Consider the following 24288-nt stretch of genomic DNA (forward strand, 5'->3'; position numbering starts at 1 on the left):
ATGTAGTATTATTTGGTCACTATGTGGTGGTAATATGTAGTCCATTAATGGTGTGGCAGTATTTCTCCCTTGTATGTGGTACTATTGGTGTTAGTATAGTGGATTGTGTTGTGTATGGCGGTCATTTGTTCTGTCTGATATTAAGTAGGAGAAGATTCTTTATTTCCATTAGTGATTAAATACTTGGAACAAGATTCACTTACAGGAGTTCTCTGTGGAAAACAAGTAATCACCTCTCTACAGGATAAGTCATAAATTATTGATTAGTGGGGGTCTGACTGCTGAGACCCGCACCGATTGGTAGAATGTGGAGCTTTTATCCCCATTAGACTAGAGCTCATATGCGACTTGACCACTGATCCATTCATTCCCTCAGTGGCTGTTCTTGTTTTTTTTCTGGAAGCCCCAAAGAGAATGAATGGAGCTGCTGTCAGACGTCCCACCTGCCGCTGCATTTTAAAGTGGGTATAAGTGTCCTGTCAGGGATAAAACTTCTTCCGATAGGTGTGTTTTCCAACGTTCGGACCCAAACGATCAATAAGTGATCACCTATCCTGTGGATCCCATGGATCGGTGATAACTTCTTTTAACCAAAGAACCCCTTTAATGCAAACTACCGTAATTGTACATCCCAGTTATAGCATGTGCACAGTATATGTGCAGGAGCCCCCTGTGATTTACAGTCGATGCTCCACTATAACAGGGATAACGGCTATCAGGTATTTGCATATTGCTGTAGGGTGTGCCCCGAGGATCAATTCCTCCTGTGGGCCCCAGACACCCCTGTCCGACACTGGGCCCAACCGATCAATAAGTTATCACCTATACTGTGGATACAATGACTAGGTGATAACTTGTTTTTTTCCAAATAACTCATTTAATGCAAACTACCAAAATTGCAAATCACAGTTATGGTGTGCACACAGTAGATGTATAGGAGTCACCTGTATTTTACAGTCGTCGCTCTACTATAACATGGATAATGTCTAACAAGTATTTGCATATAGCTGTAGCGTGGGCCCTTAGAGTGAATTCCTTTTGTGGGCTCTAGACACCACAGTCCAACCCTGTGTAGAATAACTTTTTCCATATGCACTATTTTATCAGGATTGTTCAATTAGGTAGTCTTTTTGAAAGGTCTCACTTCATAAGTAATTTATATAACTGTGCCATCTAAAACTTTTCCAGTAACTTTAAAATAGCTTTAAGTATTGGCTTATTTGTCCTGTGAATATAGGTATTACAGCAGATGTATCACTGACTTTTTTCGTTGTTAACTTTGAAAAATGATAATTGATATCTGATTAGTTGTTCTCAGTCTTTGTTGAAACTTATACACTGTATTATCCTATAAGAAATACTTTAAAAAATAATGAGTATAGAATAGATCACTGTGAGACATTTTCACATTTTTTCTCATCAATACGCTTTCTTTGTTGTGCAGAGCCATCCTTTAACCCAGGGATGTCAAACTCAAACACACAGAGGGCCAAAATGAAAAACTTGGACAAAGTCAAGGGCCATCCAGTATACAGTATAATGGGCCTCACAAAGTCCTCCATACAGAATAATGGGCCCCACATAGCCCTGCATATAGAATAATGGGCCCGCCATAGTCCTCCATACACAATAATAGGCCCCACATTGTTCTCCATACAGAATAATTGGCCTCACATAGTTCTCCATACAGAATAATGGCCCCACATAGGGGTGGCAGTTTTGGTGTTGCGGGCCAAATATAACCACCCTGCGGGCCAGATTTGGCCCCCGGGCCAGAGTTTGACATGTATGCTGTAGCCCCTTGCCAACAGTGGATGTACTGATATGTCCTATTTTGCAGTGCGTTCCTGCAAATGGATGTACCGGTACGTCCTGGCGAGCTATGCCTGCACAATCGGCACTAGAAGATCGGCTTAAGTGATAGCCGAGCCCTGGCTGTCACAGCCAGGCATGGTGCCCGCACCAACACCAGCTGTATAACCCTCTAAATCGCAACATTTAGAAGATTAAAAAAGAGAGGGGGTGCCCTGCCCCTTCCGATCGGCACGTCCGCAATGTAAACGAGGGTAGCCGATGGGGAGTTGGTGGAATGTCGTCAAAGGGAGAGGATCTAATCTGAAGACCTGGACGATGGATGGATCCAGAGACTGGCTGGCAAATTTTAGCCTGGGGGACAAGCACACAGCAGTGGCCCATGAACAGCGGCCCATCCTTAACATGTTTATTTCCATCTGCTTTATAGGTTATATTCACATGACTGCCTTGCTGTGAGCTGCGCATGCGCACTGCCAAGCCTGCGGCCATTTTCCTGTAGATCACAGCTTCAGAAAGATGGCCGCGGGCACCGGAAGCCGCTCACGCCGCTCTGCCACGCCACTCACAGCAAGGCCCCAGGACCAGGCCCCCAGCCCCTAAACACCAGGCCCCCAGGTATCAGGCCCCAGCCCCAGGTACCAGGCCCTCCAGCACCAGGCCCCCAGGTACCAGGCCCCCAGCCCCAGGGCCCCAGCGTCATGCCCCCAGGCACCAGGCCCCCAGTGCCAGGCCCCAGACCCCCAGTGCCAAGCCCCCAGCACCAGGCCCCCAGGCATCATGCTCCCAGAACCCCAGCACCAGGCACCCAGCGCCAGGCCCCCAGCCCCAGGCACCTGCTCCCAGCCAGGCCCGAGCCAACAGCCAGACACCAGCCCCCAGCCAGGCACTGGCCCTGCAGCATCTTACCTCTTCTGCTGCAGCCGCCAGGTTCCTGAGGGAGAGAACGGAGGGCCCTGCGATCCTGCTTTACCACCACCGCAACTCCCCACTGCTGGAGCATTGGCTTCTCGCATCCAGGGTCCATAGCATTCCCCCACTGAAGGACCCTGCCTCCTGTGACCCCCGATCCACCGCCCTCCCAGGTAAGATACCTATTCAGACTATAAGACGGACCCCCATCTTATAAAAAATATTTTTTTCCTATTTTCCACCCCAAAATTTGGGGTGCGTCTTATGGTCCGGTGCGTCTTATAGTCCAAAAAATATGGTTTGTGCATATAGTATACCACATACAGGATAATATGTAACTAGTGTATATTACACTATGAGTACAGACATTAGATATTACACCAGTCACATATTATCCTATATACATCTGATGTCTGTGCACACAGTATATTACATCCAGTATACAGGATAATATGTGATTGTATATGATATACTTTGATAAAGACATCAGATGGTATACGCTGGATAATATATGATGGTATACAGTACAGACCAAAAGTTTAGACACACCTACTCATTTAAAGATTTTTCTGTATTTTCATGACTTTGAAAATTGTACATTCACACTGAAGGCATAAAAACTATGAATTAACACATGTGGAATTATATACTTAACAAAAAAGTGTGAAACAACTAAAAATATGTCTTATATTCTAGGTTCTTCAAAGTAGCCACCTTTTGCTTTGATGACTGCTTTGCACACTCTTGGCATTCTCTTGATGAAGAACCTAGAATATAAGACATATTTTCAGTTGTTTCACACTTTTTTGTTAAGTATATAATTCCACATGTGTTAATTCATATTTTTTATGCCTTCAGTGTGAATGTACAATTTTCAAAGTCATGAAAATACAGAAAAATCTTTAAATGAGAAGGTGTGTCCAAATTTTTGGTCTGTACTGTATATCAAAGATGGGCAAGTAATTTTCCCAAGGGGTCACATGAGAGAACGTGACTGTTGTCGAGGGACAAACCAATAGGCTGAAATGAATTCTGCACAATATTAATATCAACTACAATTAATATTAATATAAAATAATAATATCACTTAATATTGAGCAGAATTAAGTATGCTGACATCGCCCTATATACCGTATAGGCCAACACACAGCCCCCATATATACTGGATGAGCACACACATAGCCTCACTATGCACAGTATGAGCCCCACATAGCACCCTATATACAGTATAAGCCCCTATATACAGTGTGAGCCCCCACATAGCCCTTATATACAGTATGAGCCCTGCATAGCCTCTTATATACAGTTTGAGCCCTCATATAGCCCCCTATATACAGTGTGAGCCCCCACATAGCCTCCTATGCACAGTATGAGCCCTCACATAGCTCCCTGTATACAGTATGAGCCATCACATAGCTCCTATATAGTGTGATCCCCCACATAGCCTCCTATGTACAGCTTGAGCCCCCACATAGCTCTTATATACAATATGAGCCCTCACATAGCCTCCTATATATAGTGTGAGCTCCCACATAGCCTCCTTTATACAGTATCACCACCACATAGCCTCCTTTTTACAGTATGAGCCCCCACATTGCCTCCTATATACATTATGAGCCCCTACACAGCCTTCCATATACAGTGTGAGCCCCGCATAGCCTCTTATATACAATGTGAGCCCTCACATAGCTGATAGAACCCTCCCGTTTGTTTTTTCCATCTTGTGTTTTGCGGTCACGTGACCATCTGCCTTTATATTCCAGCTCCGCCCTTGTGGCTGTGCTGGACTTCAGTGTTTGACTGTTTCTCTAGCCTGGTGCTTTGGTGCCTTTCTCTGTCAAGTTCCCTCGGCCTCTGGGACCTCTAGTACATTTTTGCCAGTTTGTCTTTTTGTGTTCTGCAACAACTTCTCTGTTTAGGAGGTGTCCCATTTTTGTCCCAGTCCTTAGTTCTTTTAGGGACCCCTCCCTTAATTCTATAGGTCTTCGTTCAGACTAGCCGAGGACTAAGGCAGGTCTGTTCACTAGGAACAGGCAGCCCGCTACATCGTAGGGATTCAGCTTAGTCTTAGTGTAGGGACAGCTTTCCCCTATCTTTCCTTAGTACATGTTGCAGATCATAACCTTAAGTCCCGCCCAAAAAACTTAAAGGAAAGAAATTCGGGGATCAGTATGGTTTCCGTCCAGGATTTGGCTCAATGCCTGCAGGGATTGTCTCTGGAGGTGGCCGAGCTTCAGCAACACGTGAGTAACTGTTCTGGAGTGCATTTTGTCGAACCCAAGGTAGGACTGCCTGATGTTTTTTATGGTAAACAGCAAGATTTTTTTTCCTTTAAAAATGCTTGTTTGTTATATTTTCGTTTGAGACCAAGGTCCTCTGGGAATGAATCACAGCGCATTGGTTTTATTATGTAACTTTTGAGCAATGAACCACAGGGGTGGGCCTTTTCTCTCCAGCCTAATAATCCGTGTTTAAGGTCTGTTGAATAATTTTTTTCTGCTATGGGACTATTATATGACGATCCTGATCGAATCTCATCTGCTGAATCAGAACTCAGGTGTTTGAATCAGGGGTCAGATGATGTTGAAAATTATTGCACACACTTCAGGAGATGGGCTTCAGAAGTTAAGTGGAATGATCCTGCGCTGAGATTTTTATTTCTTGCTGGTCTGAGTGAAAGGGTTAAAGATCTGCTAATTGCATTCCCTGCACCTGAGACTCTGCAGGATGCTATGCAGTTAGCTGTTCGTATAGACAGGAGACTGAGGTGCAGGCTCAATGAGGTAAAGACTCCTGTAATGTCAGTTCCTAGTCCCCAGAAAATCTGCTCTGAAGGTGGAGAACCGATGGAGGTTGGGGCGATGTCACTCCACTCTCAGGAAAGAGACCGGAGGTTTACCAAGGGATTGTGTCTTTATTGTGGTAAAGCTGACCATTTGATTAAGTATTGTGAGCGTCGTTTAAGTAAAGAAAAAAAAAAGGTCAGTTACGCCCGTATAGCTTGTTTACGCTCTGCAGGAGTATTTCTTTCTGGGAGTACTACTTTGCAGGGAGATTTGATTGAATTTCAGGTATTTGTGGATTGTGGTTCAACACTTAATGTGATTGATAAAGGGTTTTTGGATAACCTTAAATTGAAATCCAAACCTTTGTCATCACCTATTTCTGTGATTGCAGTTGATAACACTCCTTTGAAATGTATTACTCACAGGACTGCTGCATTTCCCCTCACTATCAATGGAGTTCACCAAGAAATTTTGGACTTGGTTGTTTTAGATAATTTACCCTCTCCAGTTGTTCTAGTATTGCCTTGGTTAAAACTGCACAATCCTTTATTGGACTGGTCTACTAATGAGATTAAGTCTTGGAGTCCGAAGTGCTATGATAAATGTTGTAATGGTCGCATTGCGGCTGTGGAAAAAGGGGAATTACCGGTACCTATTCAAGATTTTTGGAGGGTTTTTTCGGAGGAGGAGTCGCAAGTTTTACCTCCTCATAGGTATTATGATTGCGTCATTGAGATTGTTCCGGGAGCGAGTCGCTTGTTTAATCTGACTATCCCTGAAAGAAAGGCCTTGGAGGAGTACATACAGACTAGCCTGGCTGCTGGTCACATTAGACCTTCTAAGTCGCCTGTGGCAGTTGGATTTTTCTTTGTTAAAGAAAGGACGGTGGTTTACGTTCATGTCTGGATTTTCGCGAAATTAATAAGATTACCATACGCAATTCCTACCCATTGCCGTTAATTCCTGACTTGTTTAACCAGTTAGTGGGGGCCAAGTGGTTCTCCAAAATTGATCTTCGGGGGGCATACAATTTGTTACGAGTGAAGGAGGGTGATGAATGGAAAACTGCTTTTAACACTCCGGTAGGTCATTTTGAGAATCTGGTGATGCCTTTTGGTCTTACCAATGCACCTGCATTTTTTCAGAACCTTATTAATGACATCCTGAGACCTTTGATTGGTAAGAATGTGGTTGTGTATTTGGATGACATTTTGATTCACTCACCAGATCTAGAGTCCCATTGGCAGAGTGTATGTGAAGTTTTGCAGTTATTGAGTGATAATTAACTCTTTGCTAAGCTGGAGAAATGGGAGTTCACTGTGCAGAAAATTAGTTTTTTGGGCTACATTGTCTCCAGCGAGGGCTTTGAGATGGACCCTGTGAAGGTTCAGACTGTGCAGGAATGGCCTAGGCCTATTGGTTTGAAATCTATGCAGAGATTTTTGGGTTTTGCCAATTATTACAGGAAATTTATTTAGAATTTTTCTGTAATTGTTAAACCTCTAACCGATCTCACCAGGAAAGGTGCGAATACGGCCCAGTGGACTACTGAGGCCATGGAAGCGTTTGAGTATCTCAAAGAGAGGTTCAGTTCTGCCCCTATCTTTATGCAGCCTGATGAGACCAAGCTTTTTGGGTCGAGGTCGATGCTTCATCGGTGGGGGTCGGAGCAGTTTTGTCTCAGGAGAACAAGGGTGGAGTACATGCTTGTGCCTTCTTTTCAAAAATTTTTTCGGAAACCGAACTGAATTATGATGTTGGAAATCGGGAGTTGCTGTCTATTAAACTTGCGTTTGAACATTGGCGTCATTTTTTGGAAGGCGCTAGATTTCCTTTTCAGGTTTTCACAGATCATAAGAATTTGATCTATCTGGATGCTGCCAAGCGCTTGAATGCCCGTCAAGCTAGGTGGGCACTTTTTTTTTCTCGATTTCATTTTTCTCTTACCTGTATCCCTGGTACTAAGAATGTTAAAGCCGATGCTTTATCTCGCAGCTTCTCTCCTACGGCCGGTGCCGAGGAGGAGGAGAGCATTTTACAGAAAGGAGTTCTGGTGGCGGCATTGGACTCCGTTTTGGAGAATGGGATTCTGAAAGCTCAAGATGATGCTCCATCTAACACTCCCCATGGGAGGTTGTTCGTGCCTAGAGCCTTTAGGAGAGATTTGTTTGTGGAGTGTCATGAGTCTCGGTTGGCAGGTCATCCAGGAATTTCGGAGACTAAGAGACTTATCAGTCGCAGTTTTTGGTGGCTTGGATGGCAGAAGGTAGTCATCAAGTGGGTGCGTCAGTGTACTGTGTGTGCTAGGTCAAAGGCTTCACATACTTCTGCGGCGGGGTTTCTTTGCCCTCTGGAGGTTCCTAGTGCGCCTTGGACGCATCTCACAATGGATTTTATTACTGATATTCCTGTGTCTGAGGGTTTTACTGTCATCTGTGTGGTCGTGGACCTTTTTAGTAAGATGTGTCATTTGGTTCCATTCATTAAGTTGCCCTGCGCCAAGACACTTGCTAAGGCGTTTGTTAAGGAGATTGTCAAGCTCCATGGCGTTCCCACGGATATTGTTTCTGATAGAGGACCTCAGTTTGTGGCTCGCTTTTGGCGTGCTCTTTGTGACAAGTTGGGAGTCCATTTGTCATTTTCGTCTGGTTATCATCCTGAGTCTAATGGACAGACTGAAAGAAAGAACCAGTATGTTGAACAGTTTTTCAGTTGCTTTGTGGCGGACAATCAAGAGGTGTAGTCTGAGTTTCTGCCTCTCGCAGAATTTGCTCTTAACAATCATACATCCTCCTCTGCTGGGTGTTCTCCTTTTTTTTTGTTGTACTGGGAGACATCTGTATTTTGGTTCGTTCTCCAAATTGGGGTCGGCGGTGCCGGAGGAGGAGAATTTTTCCGGTGATTTGGAGAGAGTTTGGACTAATGTACGTTGTAACCTTCAAGAGGCTAACAAAAAGTCCAAGAAGTATTTTGACAGGAAACGTAAGGAGGTTTTGTTTACTGTGGGTGACATGGTTTGGTTGTCCTCGAAGAAGGATTCCCTCTAAAAAACTGGGTCCTAAGTTTGTGGGTCCATTTAAAGTGCTTCAGGTTGTTAACCCGTCTGCTGTTAGGTTGGATGTCCCTACTTCCTGGAAGATTAATCCTGTGTTTCATGTTTCCTTGTTGAAAAAGGCTGATGTATCTGATAGGGACGCCACTGTCACAGTTCCTCCTGTTGTGGAAGACGGCGAATTTGAAATTTCTCGTATCTTGAATTCTAGATGGCATAGAGGGAGATTACAGTATCTTGTCTCCTGGAAGGGTTTCGGTCCCGAAGACAACTCCTAGGTAAAGACGGAAGATGTCTCTGCTCCTAGGCTTGTTAAAGCTTTCCACAGGACGTTTCCGGATAGGCCTGGGCCTGGAGAATCCGGAGGATCCTCATAAAAGAGGGGGTACTGTTAGAACCCTCCTGTTTGTTTTTCCATCTTGTGTTTTGCAGTCACGTGACCTTCTGCCTTTATATTCCAGCTCCGCCCTTGTGGCTGTGCTGGACTTTAGTGTTTGACTGTTTCTCTAGCCTGGTGCTTCGGTGCCTTTCTCTGTCAAGTTCGCTTGGTCCTCTGAGACCTTTAGTACTTTTTTGTCAGTTTGTCTTTTTGTGTTTTGCAACAACTTCTCTGTTTAGGAGGTGTCCCATTTTTGTCCCAGTCCTTAGTTCTTTTAGGGACCCCTCCCTTAATTCTATAGGTTTTTCGTTCAAACTAGCCGAGTACTAAGGCAGGTCTGTTCACTAGGAACAGGCAACCCGCTACATCGTAGGGATTCAGCTTAGTCTTAATGTAGGGACAGCTTTCCCCTATCTTTCCTTAGTACATGTTGCAGATCATAACAATAGCCTCCTATACAGTGTGAGGACCCACACAGCCTCCTTTATACTGTGTTGGGACCCACATAGCCTCCTGTATACAGTATGAGCCCCCTCATAGCCCCCTACATACTGCATGAGCCCCCACACAGCCTGTAATATACAGTATAGGGACCCACATATCCTCCTATATACAGTATGTGCCCCCACATAGCCTCCTATATACAGCATATGCCCCCACATAGCCTCCTATAAACAGCATGAGGACCTACGTAGCCTCCTATATACAGCGTGAGAACCTACACAGCCTCCTATATGCAATGTGAGCCCCCACACATCCTGCAGAAGTAGGAGCCGGCGGTTCCATCCTCCACAAATGTATTCACCGCAGTCTGCATCTTGGGGATGCAGATAGCGGTGATAGCGGAGGGTGCAGTATGGCCCGCGGGCCACAGTTTTCAGCCCTTTGACTATCTCGGTCCATGAGCTGGACTTTGTAGTTACAGTATAATTACCAGACATGGGCAGAGATCAGATATTATACTATACACATATTAACATGTACATAACGTCTGTTGTCTTTTCACACAGTATACTACAAACATGAAGAATATAGGGGAATACATAACTGGTTTATACTGTGACTACAGACATCTGATGTTGTATAGTAATGTGTATTTTTTAAAACATCTGATGTGTGTTTCACAGTAGATTACACACTAATCTGTATATGGTGTATTATGTACACCGATATACAGTACACTATACTGATCACACCTGGACCTGCCTACAGGACCTCACATCTTATTCATGGAACCGTATAGTATAATCTGTGATGTGCTGTAAGTTCCAGTGTGATCAGTCAGTGCAGTGTCCAGTATTGTCATATCTGTGGCCTCTGCTGGGGCTTAGTGTGATTTAGGCTGCGTGCACACGATGCGTTTTTCATGCGTTTATGCTGCGGAATTTCCGCAGCGGAAACGCATCAAAAACGCATGGTAATTCGCACCCCATGGTCCCCAATGGCATTCCGCAATGTCAATACACATGCTGCGGATTTTTCCGCAGCGTTTCTGCAGCGTTCATAAATCCGCAGCATGTTCATTAATTTTGCGGAAGCGCAGCGGAAGCGCCGCCATTGACTTGCATTGAGACGCATAGAATGCGTGTCTGTACATTTGTACAAGCGGATTCTATTCGTCTCTATGTGCGGATGGTACCCAGTTCTGGAGGAGAGAAGACTCTCATCCAGACCTGGGTACCATTGTACCTGTTAAAAAAAGACTAAAATAAAAAATAAAGTTTATACTCACCTGTCCAACGGCTTCTCTCGGCATGCCGGCAGCGCTGAAGGACCTTCGGTGACGTCACAGTCATGTGACCGCAGGCCCTTCACCGCTGTGTTTCGCGATATGCCGGCAGCCGGGAACCAGACAGGAACAAGCGCTGCAGCACACGCCGGGGCATCGGGAGTGAGTATAGCTTTATTTTAAGCATTGTTTTACGGTCACACTATATAAATCCATGCCGGTTGCATGGATTTATATAGTGTGACCTAGTTGTCAAGCACTTTCCAAGTGATGCTAATCGCCTGGAAAGCGCTTGTCAATCTGCATGCGGAAACGCATGTGAATCCGCATGTGAATCCGCATGTGAATCCGCATGTATTCCGCATGTATTCTGCAGGAAAAACGCATGCACAATCTGCATGCGTTTTTTCTGCCAGGGAGATGCGGAAATGCTGCAGAAATTTTCTGCTTCATTTCTGCATCGTGGGCACATAGCCTTATTGCACCAGACTGAACTTTCCGCACTGACAGGACGACCCTAATCTGCATCAAAGTTCAGACTCCTGCAATAGCTCACACGGAGCCCCAGCAGAGCAGCCGCAGACAGGACAATATAGAATCCTGGGTGAATGTATGAGAAGGTGAGCACAATCCTTCTGTCCCTCACTGTAGATCTCCTGACCTCATACTCACTGAGGTCACCGATCCACAGGCTCCTCTCTGGCAGACTGAATCAGCTCCAGGTATGCTGTGTGTGTGACGTCACCTAAGCAGATGCAGCCACACAGCATGCAGGGGGCGTGTCTGCATCTCTGCGATGTGGCTGAGACCGCAGCTAAGCCGATTCAAAGGTACAGTGCGGTCCCCAAGCAGTGCCTGAGCTGCTGCTTGGAAACCGGCCCAGGGGGCATTTGCCCTCCTGTCCGCCAGCCCAGCCCGCCCCTGAATGGATAGATGGGATATGGAGATCAGTACCAACTGGACTGGATAAACGTGCTACAGTTGGGGGGGTATGTCGTTGGGATTTAAACTTTCTTAAAGGACTGTGCTACTGGATACCTGTGCTTCCATCTTTTTATCTGTCTTATGGAGGATTGTAGACTGAGACAATTATATTTTGGACATTTACCTGGAATTGCTATATTACATTGGATGTAAGGAATAAAATATTGTTTCATTGTTAACCTGCCTAGGTGATTATTAAAATGCACTATCTCAGATCTTCACAGCCCATTTAACATTTAATAATATTACTGAGTCCCCCAATGTACAGCTCCTCTATACACAGTATGGTGGGCCCACAGCTTCCTTATACTGAGTATGATGTCACCACAGCTCTGCTATATACAGATGATGAGCCCACAGCTCCCCTATACACAGTATGATTCCCACACAGCTCCTCTATACATAGTATGATGTCCCTACTGTTCCTCCAAAACACAGTATTATAACCCCCACAGAAGCCCTCACACTATATAATGGCCAAGACAGTAGAACCCACACTGTATAATGGTCCCCACACTGTATAATGACCTCCACAGTAGTCCCCACACTAGTCCTCAATCTGTATAATGACCACCACGGTAAGCCCCAAACTGTATATTGACCCCCACATTAGCTACCATGCTGTATAATGGCTCCCACACTTTATGAGGACACCCACAGATGTTCCTAGTATGTATAAGAGCCCCCCACACTTTATGAGTGCCCCCCACAGCAGTCCCCACACTGTGTGATTTTCCCACTGTAGGCCCCAAACTGTATAATGGCCCCCACATTAGCCGCCAAACTGTATAATGGCCACCGCATTAGCCCCCAAACTGTATAATGGCCTCCAAATTAGCATTCATGGTCTATAATGGCCCCCGCATTAGCCTCCAAACTGTATAATGGCCCTCATAATATCCCCAAACTGTATAATTGTCCCCACATTAGCTCCCAAACTGTATGCCCCCGCATTAGCCTCAAACTGTATAGTGGCCACTTCATTAGCTCTCATGCTGTATAATGGCCCCTGCATTAGCCCCAAAACTGTATAATGGCTACCGCATTAGCCCCCAAACTATATAATGGCCTCCACATTAGCATCCACCCTGTATAATGGTCCCCGCATTAGTTCCCAAACTGTATAATGACCACTGCATTAGCCTCCAAACTGTCTAATGGCCCCACATTAGCCCCCAAAACTGTATAATTGCCCCCACATTATCCCCCATACTCTGTGGTGACTTAAAGGTGGTTGCCCTCTTACTTGGTCTCCAGGGTGGATACACAAAGTACAGCTTCTTTCTGTGCAAGACACTATCACTACAATAAAAGAGACTGACCTCTCTGACGTTCATTTCAGCCAGGGAGAAAAAAATGCCTGCATCCAGCACTTATTGACCCACATAAGATTTTGCTACAACCATTGCATGTCAAGTTGGTCCTAATGAAGAACTTTGTTAGGCTATGTGCCCACGATGCAGAAATGCTCCAGATTTTTTCCTGAGCATTTCTGCATCTCCCTGGCAGAAAAAACGCATGCGGATTGTACATGCATTTTTCCTGCCAGGGACATGCGGATGTGAAGCGTTCTTCACATGCATTTCCGCATGCGAGTTGACAAGCGCTTTCCAAGCGATTTTAGCATCACTTGGTAAGTGCTTGACAACTTGGTCACACTATATAAATCCATGCAAACAGCATGAATTTATATAGTGTGACCCCAAAGATTGTCAAAAAATAAAAAAATAAATCTATACTTACCTTCTGATGGCCCCCGGAGTCGTTATTTGCTCCGTTCTGGCTTGCCGGCAGCTCGCGGTACACTGAAGGACCTGCCGACGTCAGTGTCGCGTGACCCGTCACATGACTAGATGACGTCAGTGCAGGTCCTTCAGTCCACCGCGATCTGCCGGCAAGCGAACACAAGGAGACGGGGCCATCAGAAGGTAAATATAAGATTTATTTTTTATTTTATTCTTTTTTTTACAGGTTCTATGGTACCCGGGTCCAGAGGAGAGTCTCCTGTCCTCCAGACCCGGGCACCATCCGCACATTGAAACGCTTGGATTCCGCATGTACAGATGCAGTGATGCTGAATCCAAGCGTTCCAATGCAAGTCAATGGCGGTGAAAACGCAGCGCTTCCACAGAATAATTGGTAGTGCTGTGTTTTTTTCCGCAATGATAACCCGCAGCGGAGATTTCCGCAGCATGTGCACAGCACATGCGGATTATCATTGGGGAACATGGCAGCCGTTCTACCATGCGTTTTTTAAGCGTTTCTGCAGCATTTTTGCCGCTGCGGAAACGCTTAAAAAACGCATTGTGGGCACACAGCCTTAAGGCAATGGATAAAAATGCAAAAGCATTCAAGTATCTCACTGTTAAATTTCCAAGGTTGAGTGAAGCGAAAATTAAGGATGTCTTTACTGGAACTCAGATTTGTAAGCTTATTCAAGTTGTTGCAGGGCAAGGAAAAGGCTGTATGGGTAGCCTTCGCATTAGTGGTAACTAATTTTTTGGGAAACTGAAGAGCAGATAACTATGAAGAATTGGTGGAAAATCTTGTCAAAACATATAAGCATCTTGGCTGCAACATGTCCTTAAAGATTCATTTCTTACATTCACATCTAGACTTTTTCCCACCAAACTGCAGAGCAGTGAGCGACGAGCACAGTGAAAGATTTTACCAAGATATTGCGGCTACGGAGTAAAAATATCTAGGAAAAAGTAATCCTTCAATGCTTGCAGATTACTGTTGGACAATTGTAAGAGATGATCCAATGCAGGAGTGCAAGAGACAAGCAAAAAAGAGTTGTCACTGAATGAGGACCAAATTTTAAGTGCAATTTCTGTAACTGTTTATAATTTGCAATAGTGCTTCGACATGCTTTAGTTATTTGAATTGCTGCTAAGTTTCCGCTAAATAAATATCAGAAAATTGGCATAACAAAACTTACTGCATCTTTATATTTGCAAAAATAATACATGTTTCAAAGTACTGAAACTTTTATGCATTAATTATATGTAGCAGTAAAAGAAAAACTTTGATATCATAGAAACCAAAGCTAACTAAAAATGTTCATTGCATTGTTTGAATTCAGGAGGTGAAAATCATTTCATAACGGAGCCTGACAACTTTTGAAAATTTGTAGAGCAGTGCCAGTGATATTTCTACTAAAAAAATAAACAAGCTGTTGCAATCAGAGGGCAGTATAAACTTGCTGACTGCTCTACTTATCTTTTTTTAGATTAAGAATTTGTTCACAGTGGACCAGTTCTTTTTTCCTGAAGGTTTCTGTTTCTTTTTTAACTGGTTCAGGACCTCCCACTGTACATAAACGTCAGCGCTGCCTGGGCTCTGTGGAGCGCCGACGTTTAAAAACGGTGGGTGGTCCCGCAGCGCTCAGGACCCCCAGGGTCCTGCAAGCACTGCGGTTCCGGTGCAGAGCGATAGCTCTGACATGTGACATCATGGGGACCTGATTGGATCAGGTCCCCATGATGTTAACCCATTCCTATCTTCTAGATGCCGCGATCCATAGCGATAGCGGCATTTAAAAGATAGTGACAGCCAGTGGTCAGTGATCGGGACCCCCACATACCTTAACAGCGAGGGGATCCCGGTGCTGTGACCTCTGACCTCATCGAGACCTTATTGGCTCAGGTCTCGATGATATCAGTGTCACACCAGCCAATCAGAGAGATCACTAGGGAAGTTTGTTTTAGCAACAAACTTTCCCGGGCGATCTGCCTGATAAAAACTGTTTCCCCTCAGATCTCAGTGAGAGAGCAGAGGAGAAACAGTGTGACAAGAGCTGTGTCAGCCTTGCCACTGTGACAGTAAAAAAAAAAAAAAAAAAAAAAAAAAAAGTAAGAGTTAGGCTAAAGTTAGGGTTAAGCCCCCCGTCTCACATAGCTGCTGAGTCACGGTTTTGGTGACTCACCAGCGACCTCACCAGCGATGTCGCTATGTGTGACACTTTGCAACGATCAGGCCCCTGCTGTGAGGTCGCTGATCGCTGCAAAGTGTCCTGGACCATTTTTTGGTCGTTGGCCTCCCGCTGGCCAGCACACATCGCTGTGTGTGACCAGCGGGACCAACGATCTGGCTGGTAACTATGGTAAACATCGGGTTACTAGGGGCACGCGCGCACTTAGTAACCCGCTGTTTACCACTGATACCACTCTGCTACGGTAAGCGGAGGCTCCCGCGCACCGTAGCAGAGTGGTATCCATGGTAAACAGCGGGTTACTAGGGGCACACGCGCACTTAGTAACGCGATGTTTACCATAGTTACCAGCCTGCTCCTGCTTGCAGCAGGCTGGTAACGGGAGCAGGACATCGTGGAACGATCCTTTCCACGATATCGCTGCTCCCCTGATCGCTGGTGAGCCTGCCTGTTTGACAGCTCACCAGCGATGTATTAGCGATGCAGCAACGATCCCTGACAGGTCGTATCGTTGTCGGGATCGCTGCTGCATCGCTTAGTGTAACGGGGCCCTTAGCATTAGGGTTAGTCAGTCCTGTCAGTCAGTCCCGTCAGTCAGTCAGTCCGGTCGGGTCAGTCCGGTCGGGTCAGTCCGGTCGGGTCAGTCCGGTCGGGTCAGTCCAGTCCGGTCAGTCCGGTCCGGTCAGTCCAGTCCGGTCAGTCCAGTCCGGTCAGTCCAGTCCGGTCAGTCCAGTCAAAAAATATAAAAACAAATAAAATGGCCCGTCAGACTTATACCGCAGAGGAGGCGTATGCCCTGCTATGTTCTGACAGTGACGACAGTGCAATCTCAGATGGAGATATGGATTTTGAGGGCTTTAGTAGCGGTGACACTGAGTGCTCAGAAATGAGCAGTGATTCTGGTCCATCCTCAAGCCCAAGGACCAGTACAACAATAGGGGCAAATAGAGCTACTGGAGAAACGTCCCCAAATCAGGGAACACTGCCCAGTACAAGCGCTGTCCCTGCTACTAGTGAATTGGCGCATGTCAGTGTACAAAGGGCTTTGCCACTTAATATAGCATTTCCCAGATGGGAGGCTTCGGATTCTACTGCTCCATTCAGCCCTGATTTCAACGCCATTCCTGGTATAAATGTGGAGGTGGAAGATTTTGGACCAATTCATTTTTTTAATTTGTTTTTTTACGGACAGCTTGCTAGAGCATATTGTCGTGCAAACAAATTTATACGCGTTCCAAATTCATAAGCCAGAATCCACGATCTTACTATGTTAGGGCAAATTTATGCACACCAACTAATGTCATGGAAATAAAAAAATTTTTAGGACTTACATTTGCCATGGGGCTTGTTAAAAAACCAAGCATTCGATCCTACTGGTCCAACCACCCTGTTCAAGCCACCCCTATGTTTTCAGTCGTTCTTCCTAGGACCCGTTATGAAATGCTCATGAGGTTTTGGCATTTTAACGACAATAGTCAATGCCTGCCCAGAAATGCCCCAGAACATGACAGGTTATATAAAATTAGACCCATCATTGAAAATTTGTCAGAAAAATTCTTAAGGCTCTACACCCCAACACAAAATATTTCTATAGATGAGTCCCTTGTAAAATTCAAAGGAAGACTGCACCTCAAGCAATTTATCCCATCTAAAAGGGCAAGGTTTGGAATAAAGCTCTATAAAATGTGCGAAAGTTCAACCGGATACACATCCGCTTTTCGCATATATGAGGGGAAAGATAGCCAACTAAACCCACCAGGATGCCCTACTTATCTGGGGAAATCTGGAAAAATTGCTTGGGAGCTGATAAGCCCATTTTTTTCAAAAAGGCTACAATCTATATGTGGACAATTATTACACCAGCATACCCCTATTTAAAAGTCTGGTTGAACACAACATCGGAGCTTGTGGGACCATTCGTAAAAACCGTCAGGGGTTTCCACAACCATTGGTCAACCAAAAGTTCCAAAAGGGGCAGTCAGGGGCTGTACGCAACGGAGAGCTGCTTGCCCTGAAATATAGGGATAAGAGGGATATTTTTGTCCTCAGCTCGATCCACACAGATGCCACAAGGACCACTGTAGAACTAGGATCCACTACTCCGAAGCAAAAACCTGTGTCAGTCATTGACTACAACAAACACATGGGGGTGTGGACCTTGCAGACCAGGTTTTACAGCCATACCAGGTATCAAGAAAGTCCTATACTTGGTATAAAAAGTTGGTTATTTATTTGTTTCAGGTGGCCACATACAATTCTTTTGTGTTGTACAAAAAAGCAGGAAATTCAGATCCTTTTCTTGACTATCAAGAAAAGGTAATTGAAAATCTTGTTTTTGAAAGTGTTAGCCCCGCTCATCCATTAGAATCTGAGGATGTGAAAAGACTCACTGAGCGACATTTTATTGCACTTATTCCAGCAATGGAAACGAGAAGGAACCCCCAGAAAAGATGTTGTGTATGTACTAAGAGAGGAATAAGGCGTGATACCCGCTACTATTGCCCACAATGTAAATCTTTGCCAGCCTTATGCGTCACTGACTGCTTTAAAATCTTCCACACAGAACCACGTTTTTAAACTGTAAAAATGTATCCCATTTTGTCATTCAAACATTTGGTTCATTTAGTGAATGACACATTCAAGTAGAGCTCACTTAATTTCCAGGGGTTGGGGGGGGGGGTTCTCCAGAATCGAAACCTTCCATTGCGTGCTTGTTTCTGGAAATCATCCATTGAGTTAAAATGGTCACTAAACCCATAGATGAACTCCCAGAGGGGTGTCATTTCCAAAATGGGGTCACTTCAGGGGGGATTCTTTAGTTCTGGTACTTAGCGGCTCTGAAAAGTGCCAGAACAGCAGAATCCCCCCTGAAGTGACCCCATTTTGGAAATGACACCTCTCTGGGAATTCATCTATGGGTTTAGTGACCATTTACCTATCTACTTATTTTCCCACCACTAGATTAATTTATACAGAGGAGTAGATTGTAAAATTCGGTCACTTTTGGGGGTTTCCTCTGTTTAGGCACCTCAGGGGCTCTCCAAATGCAACATGGCGTCCGCTATTGATTCCAGCCAATTTTCCATTCCAAAAGTCAAGTGGCGCTCCTTACCTTCCGAGCCATGCCGTGCGCCCAAACAGTGGTTTTGCACCACATATGGGGTATCAGCGTGCTCAGGAGAAATTGCACAACACATTTTGGGGTCCATTTTTTCTGGCTGCCCTTGTGAAAATTAAAAATTTGAGGCTAAATTAGCAGTTTTGTGTTAAAAAATGTGTTTTCTTATTTTCACACTTCAACATTATAAAATTCTGTGAAGCCCCTGGGGGTTCAAGGTGCTCACCACACATCTAGATAAGTTTCTTGAGGGGTTTAGTTTCCAAAATGGGGTCACTTGTTGGGGGTTTCCTCTGTTTAGGCACCTCAGGGGCTGTCCAAATGCAACATGGCGTCCGCTATCGATTCCAGCCAAATTTCCATTCCAAAAGTCAAATAGCGCTCCTTACCTTCCGAGCCATGCCGTGCACCCAAACAGTGGTTTTGCACCACATATGGAGCATCAGCGTGCTCAGGAGAAATTGCACAACACATTTTGGGTCCATTTTTTCTGGCTGCCCTTGTGAAAATTAAAAATTTGAGGCTAAAGTAGCAGTTTTGTGTTAAAAATGTGTTTTTTTATTTTCACACTTCAACATTATAAAATTCTGTGAAGCCTCTGGGGGTTCAAGGTGCTCACCACACATCTAGATAAGTTCCTTGAGGGGTCTAGTTTCCAAAATGGGGTCACTTTTTGGGGGTTTCCTCTGTTTAGGCACCTCAGGGGCTGTCCAAATGCAACATGGCGTCCGCTATCGATTCCAGACAAATTTCCATTCCAAAAGTCAAATGGCCCTCCTTACATTCCGAGCCATGCCGTGCGCCCAAACAGTGGTTTTGCACCACATATGGGGTATCAGCGTGCTCAGGAGAAATTGCACAACACATTTTGGGGTCCATTTTTTATGGCTGCCCTTGTGAAAATTAAAAATTTAAGGCTAAAGTAGCAGTTTTGTGTTAACAATGTGTTTTTTTAGTTTCACACTTCAACATTATAAAATTCTGTGAAGCCCCTGGGGGTTCAAGGTGCTCACCACACATCTAGATAAGTTCCTTGAGGGGTCTAGTTTTCAAAATGGGGTCACTTGTTAGGGGTTTCCTCTGTTTAGGCACCTCAGGGGCTGTCCAAATGCAACATGGCGTCCGCTATCGATTCCAGCCAAATTTCCATTCCAAAAGTCAAATGGCGCTCCTTACCTTCCGAGCCATGCCGTGCACCCAAACAGTGGTTTTGCACCACATATGGGGTATCAGCGTGCTCAGGAGAAATTGCACAACACATTTTGGGGTCTATTTTTTCCTGTTACCCTTGCAAAAATTAAAAAATATTGTGTGTAAGGTAATTTTTTGTGAAAAAAAGTTAAATGTTCATTGTTTTCTTCCACATTCCAAAAATTCCCGTGAAGCACCTGAAGGGTTAATAAACTTCTTGAATGTGTTTTTGAGCACCTTGAGGGGTGCAGTTTTTAGAATGGTATCACTTTGGGGTATTTTATGTCATAATGGCCCCTCAAAGTCACTTCAAATAAGATGTGGTCCCTAAAAAAATGTTTGGGTAAATTTTGTTGTAAAAATGAGAAATCGCTGGTCAACTTTTAACCCTTACAGCTTCCTAACAAAAAAAAAAAATTTGGTTACAAAATTGTGCTGATGTAAAGTAGACATGTGGGAAATGTTATTTATTAACTATTTTGTGTGACATATCTCTCTGATTTAAGGGCATGAAAATTCAAAGTTTGAAAATGGCAAAATTTTCAAAATTTTCGCCAAATTTCCGATTTTTTCACAAATAAATGCAAGTGATATCAACGAAATTTTACCACTATCATGAAGTACAATATGTCACGAAAAAACAATCTCAGAATCAGGGGAATCTATTGAAGCGTTCCAGAGTAATTACTTCATAAAGTGACTGTGGTCAGAATTGAAAAAATTGGCCCGGTCACGAAGGCAAAAACAGGCTCTGGTGCGAAGTGGTTAATGTCAAAAATTGTTTAGTCAACAGTTTTACAATGCAATAAAAAGGTAAATCTGTAGGAATCATTATAACTCAAGTTAGATTTAAACTTAACCTTATTCTTCAAGTATTTAAGTAGTTATAATTTGCTTGGTAAATATTTAAATACATTCTTTCTTTTTTTTCTAGTAAAGCAGTGATGGATTTCTTGGTGGACCTGTGCAGCCAACATCATTTGAATCCCGCTCAGCACGCTCTTGACGTGCGCTCCGGAGTATCACAGCAACCTTTGACTTTAAGGCCAAATACCCTCATTGGAACTTTAGATGTAGAAACTATATTTCTGAAGGAGAAAGTTACAGAAGTAAAAGTCCGAAAGCCACCTCCAAAGATTCCCGAGGTTAGTTAAGGAGAAAATTTCAGCAACTGTAAATGTTTCTGTGCTACATATCTAGATCTCATTTCAAAAGCTAAGTTCATCCTTCTTAATTAAGCTCATATTTCTGATGAAAATTAGATGTGATATTTTTATGTTTCATTACAAAATTAAAAAATCTTACATTTTATTATTAGCAGAGTTTTAAGTTTTATGTGTATAAAACATAAATGTGTGATGGCAAATTATGCAAATTTGTGATAAACTCTGTTTCAATTACCGGGAATCAGAATTTTTAATACCTTTTTGTTGTCAGTGATCAAAACAGTCCTGATGGTGTCTAACTGACAAGAGAGAGATCTGATACTCTTAAATGGGTTTACATAAAATATCGACCAAAGGCTGGCAGTATTGTCAAATGACAGAGTTATGTGCATCATTCCAGTCTTTTACCTATCCAGCACAGGCTACTGTGATGGTCTGTGCTGGGACTGTGTCATGCTCCTCGATTCGAACCTGTGAGCCTGTGTTTTGTGGTCGGCTTCTCTGTCTGCCGAGTCAAAGCCGACACACCTTTTCTCTGGCTATTTAGGTTCTATTATTCTGGCCTCAGTCTGTTTAGCATAATACAGGTGTTTTCATTTGTCTGCCTTATCACCTTTCGGGTGCGGCTTTATATTCTGTCCCCCTTCTGGCATTTCCTGCTGGTGATAGTTTCTTGTGGATATTCAGCCATTCTGCTATAGCTTAAAGCCAGTCAGTGAAATTGCAGCTAGGATTTATCTCCTTGATGTTTCTGTTTCTTATTGTGCACCTAGCTTCTGTTAGGAAGTAGGCAGCATATATTCTAACAGTACGTACTTTATGCTTTATTTTGTGGTTTACTTTACTTACTCTGGGATCTTTCCTTTTTTTAGCACACTTTCCCTTTTGTAGGTAGCTTACACTCTGCACTGCCCTCCGGTTATTTAGGAGGAACGTGAAGCGCTCAACAGCCTTTTAGGCAGTTTAGGTCCAAGCTGGTATCTTCTAGTCTGTGGTTAGGGCTATCTTTACTCACGCAGGAACCTTTAGGGACTGCTGGTCGGGATCTCTAGTCTGTACAGGAACTGGCAGGGTCAGTTGCAGTTTTTAGTTTTATTTTCCCGAGTGAGTTGTTGCACAATCATAACAGACTGGAGTTAATGATGTACCTTTCTATAGTCCCTGACTGCTGAGGCTATGTATTGGATGTAGTCAGGTGACTTGTACAAGACATAATCACTCCCAGTCCTGACAGAGACTACCGGCACAGTCTGTGCTTTAGCCACGACACGTTAAATAGCATTATCTGCCCTGAACCGACATGTTATAGTTGTTTGGCAACCTCTTTGAGCTGCATACCTATATTTTCAATATGTTTATAAACATCAAGAAGACTCTTTCATCATACATTGATGTTCAATTTCATCACATTCTTTAGATCTGAGCTACAGTCAACATCTCTTGATACTAACACCTAATGTATGACAACATTTACTTGGACAACACTCTGACAACTTTTAAGAGACATGAAGCTGGTTATAAACTGTGTATTTATTTTAGTTTAATAGTTTTTCAAATCTTAATCTTGAAGTATATAGTGCTATTTCATCTTCCCAAATCCCTAAATTGCTGTTTGAAATAGTGTAATGAACGTGATGTTAGTGCCATTTTTCTTTTTTACAGAGGACAGATGATATAATGTGTATCTTTGATTAAAATTATGAGTAATGTGTTAGTATTGTTTACCATCATAGGAGGTAATTACATACAAAAGACATTAGAAATAATTGGCCATGCACCCTTCAGTCTACCAAGACTGTGCAAGTAGCCAATCTTAGGGGTGAATTCACATGTAGTGATGATATAGAAAACCGTACTGAAATGCAGTTTTACCAAACTTTTCAAACTGGTATTGATTGATTCCTTCCTACAAAATTGCATAACAATTAACAATATGCTTCTTATATACAGTATGTAGTATATTATTAGGATGCACTATTTTCCGAGTTTTGTTTTAATGTGATATTAATGGCTTTCTTCTGCTGTTTTTGAAACAAATATACATTTGTTTTGAGAAATATGTTCATGTATCTCCTTTGTGAAGGATGCCATTGTGTGATCAGTTATAGTCCATGCTCCGCTGCCCTCATTGTCAGAAGAACAAAGTAGCTTTGAGTCACATCTACAACCACAAGGACATATTCTTGTTGGGTATTGTTGAATGGAGAGAGTATCAGGGGTTGCACACCGCAATCACACATTGATGATTTATAGTAAGTGTTACGGATCCGGGTGGTGGAACCTCTGTGCTGCGGTGCAAGGAGGGACAAGAGGGGCGTAACTAGGTATCAACTCAGACCGACCAAGGCCGTACGGCGGCTCAGTCGACTCCGTGACCAGGGAAGGACCGAGCAGAGGGACCAGGTGCTACTCTGGGGACTGACCTTGTATGAGAGCAGGTGACTCCCACGGGTCAGAAGGCCAGGATTGACCGGTACAGCAGATGAGCCTGGCAGGCAGGCTGACGGGTGATCCGGGTAGACGGACTGGCAGGCACGACAGGTAACCAGCAGGAGCCTCCAGGTAGGCTGACAGGCAGGCACGGCAGGTAACAGGCAGGAGCCTCTAGGTAGGCTGTCAGGCAGGTACGGCAAGTGACAGGCAGGAGCCTCTAGGTAGGCTGTCAGGTGGTCATGGCAAGTGACGGGCAGGAGCCTCTAGGTAGGCTGTCAGGCAGGCACGGCTGGAGACGGGCAGGAGCCTCTAGGTAGGCTGTCAGATGGTCACGGCAAGTGACAGGCAGGAGCCTCTAGGTAGCCTGTCAGGCAGGCATGGCTGGAGACGGGAAGGAGCCTCTAGATAGGCTGTCAGATGGTCACTGCAAGTGACGGACAGGAGCCTCTAGGTAGGCTGTCAGGTATACACAGCAGGTTCAGGCAGGAGCCTCCAGGTGACAGGCAAGTTCTCCAGGTAGGCAGGCTAGCCTAGCCCATAGACAGACTGGCGGGTTTGAACATAGGCAGACCGTCAGGCTGGAGAGTGTCCTTGGTAGGTGGAGACAGGTAGCAGGTGAAGGCTCCGGATAAGCGGACTAGCCTAGCCCATAGACAGACTAGCAGACTGGGCTGTAAGCAGACTGTCGGGCTGGACTGGTAATCAGGCTGGCAGACTGGACTGATAGTCAGACGGACTGGACTGGTAGTCAGACAGGCAGCAGGACTTGTGGGCTGAAGCAGAGTTTAGCAT

General features: G+C 44.3%; 1 protein-coding gene across 3 annotated transcripts in view; it reads left to right on the plus strand.

The window, feature by feature from the left end:
* COBL (cordon-bleu WH2 repeat protein) overlaps positions 1-24288 on the plus strand; it is a 694630-nt gene that overhangs the window by 281841 nt on the left and 388501 nt on the right. For all 3 annotated transcript variants that reach the window (XM_073678323.1, XM_073678322.1, XM_073678324.1), the window contains one exon: positions 20832-21042. In XM_073678323.1, the coding sequence (XP_073534424.1) occupies positions 20832-21042 (211 nt within the window). The remainder of the gene's footprint in view (positions 1-20831; positions 21043-24288) is intronic.

This window comes from Phyllobates terribilis, unplaced genomic scaffold, assembly GCF_046119375.1.
Source record: "Phyllobates terribilis strain yellow unplaced genomic scaffold, ASM4611937v1 Scaffold_4__5_contigs__length_816908805, whole genome shotgun sequence".
NCBI classification, from domain to species: Eukaryota; Metazoa; Chordata; class Amphibia; order Anura; family Dendrobatidae; genus Phyllobates; species Phyllobates terribilis.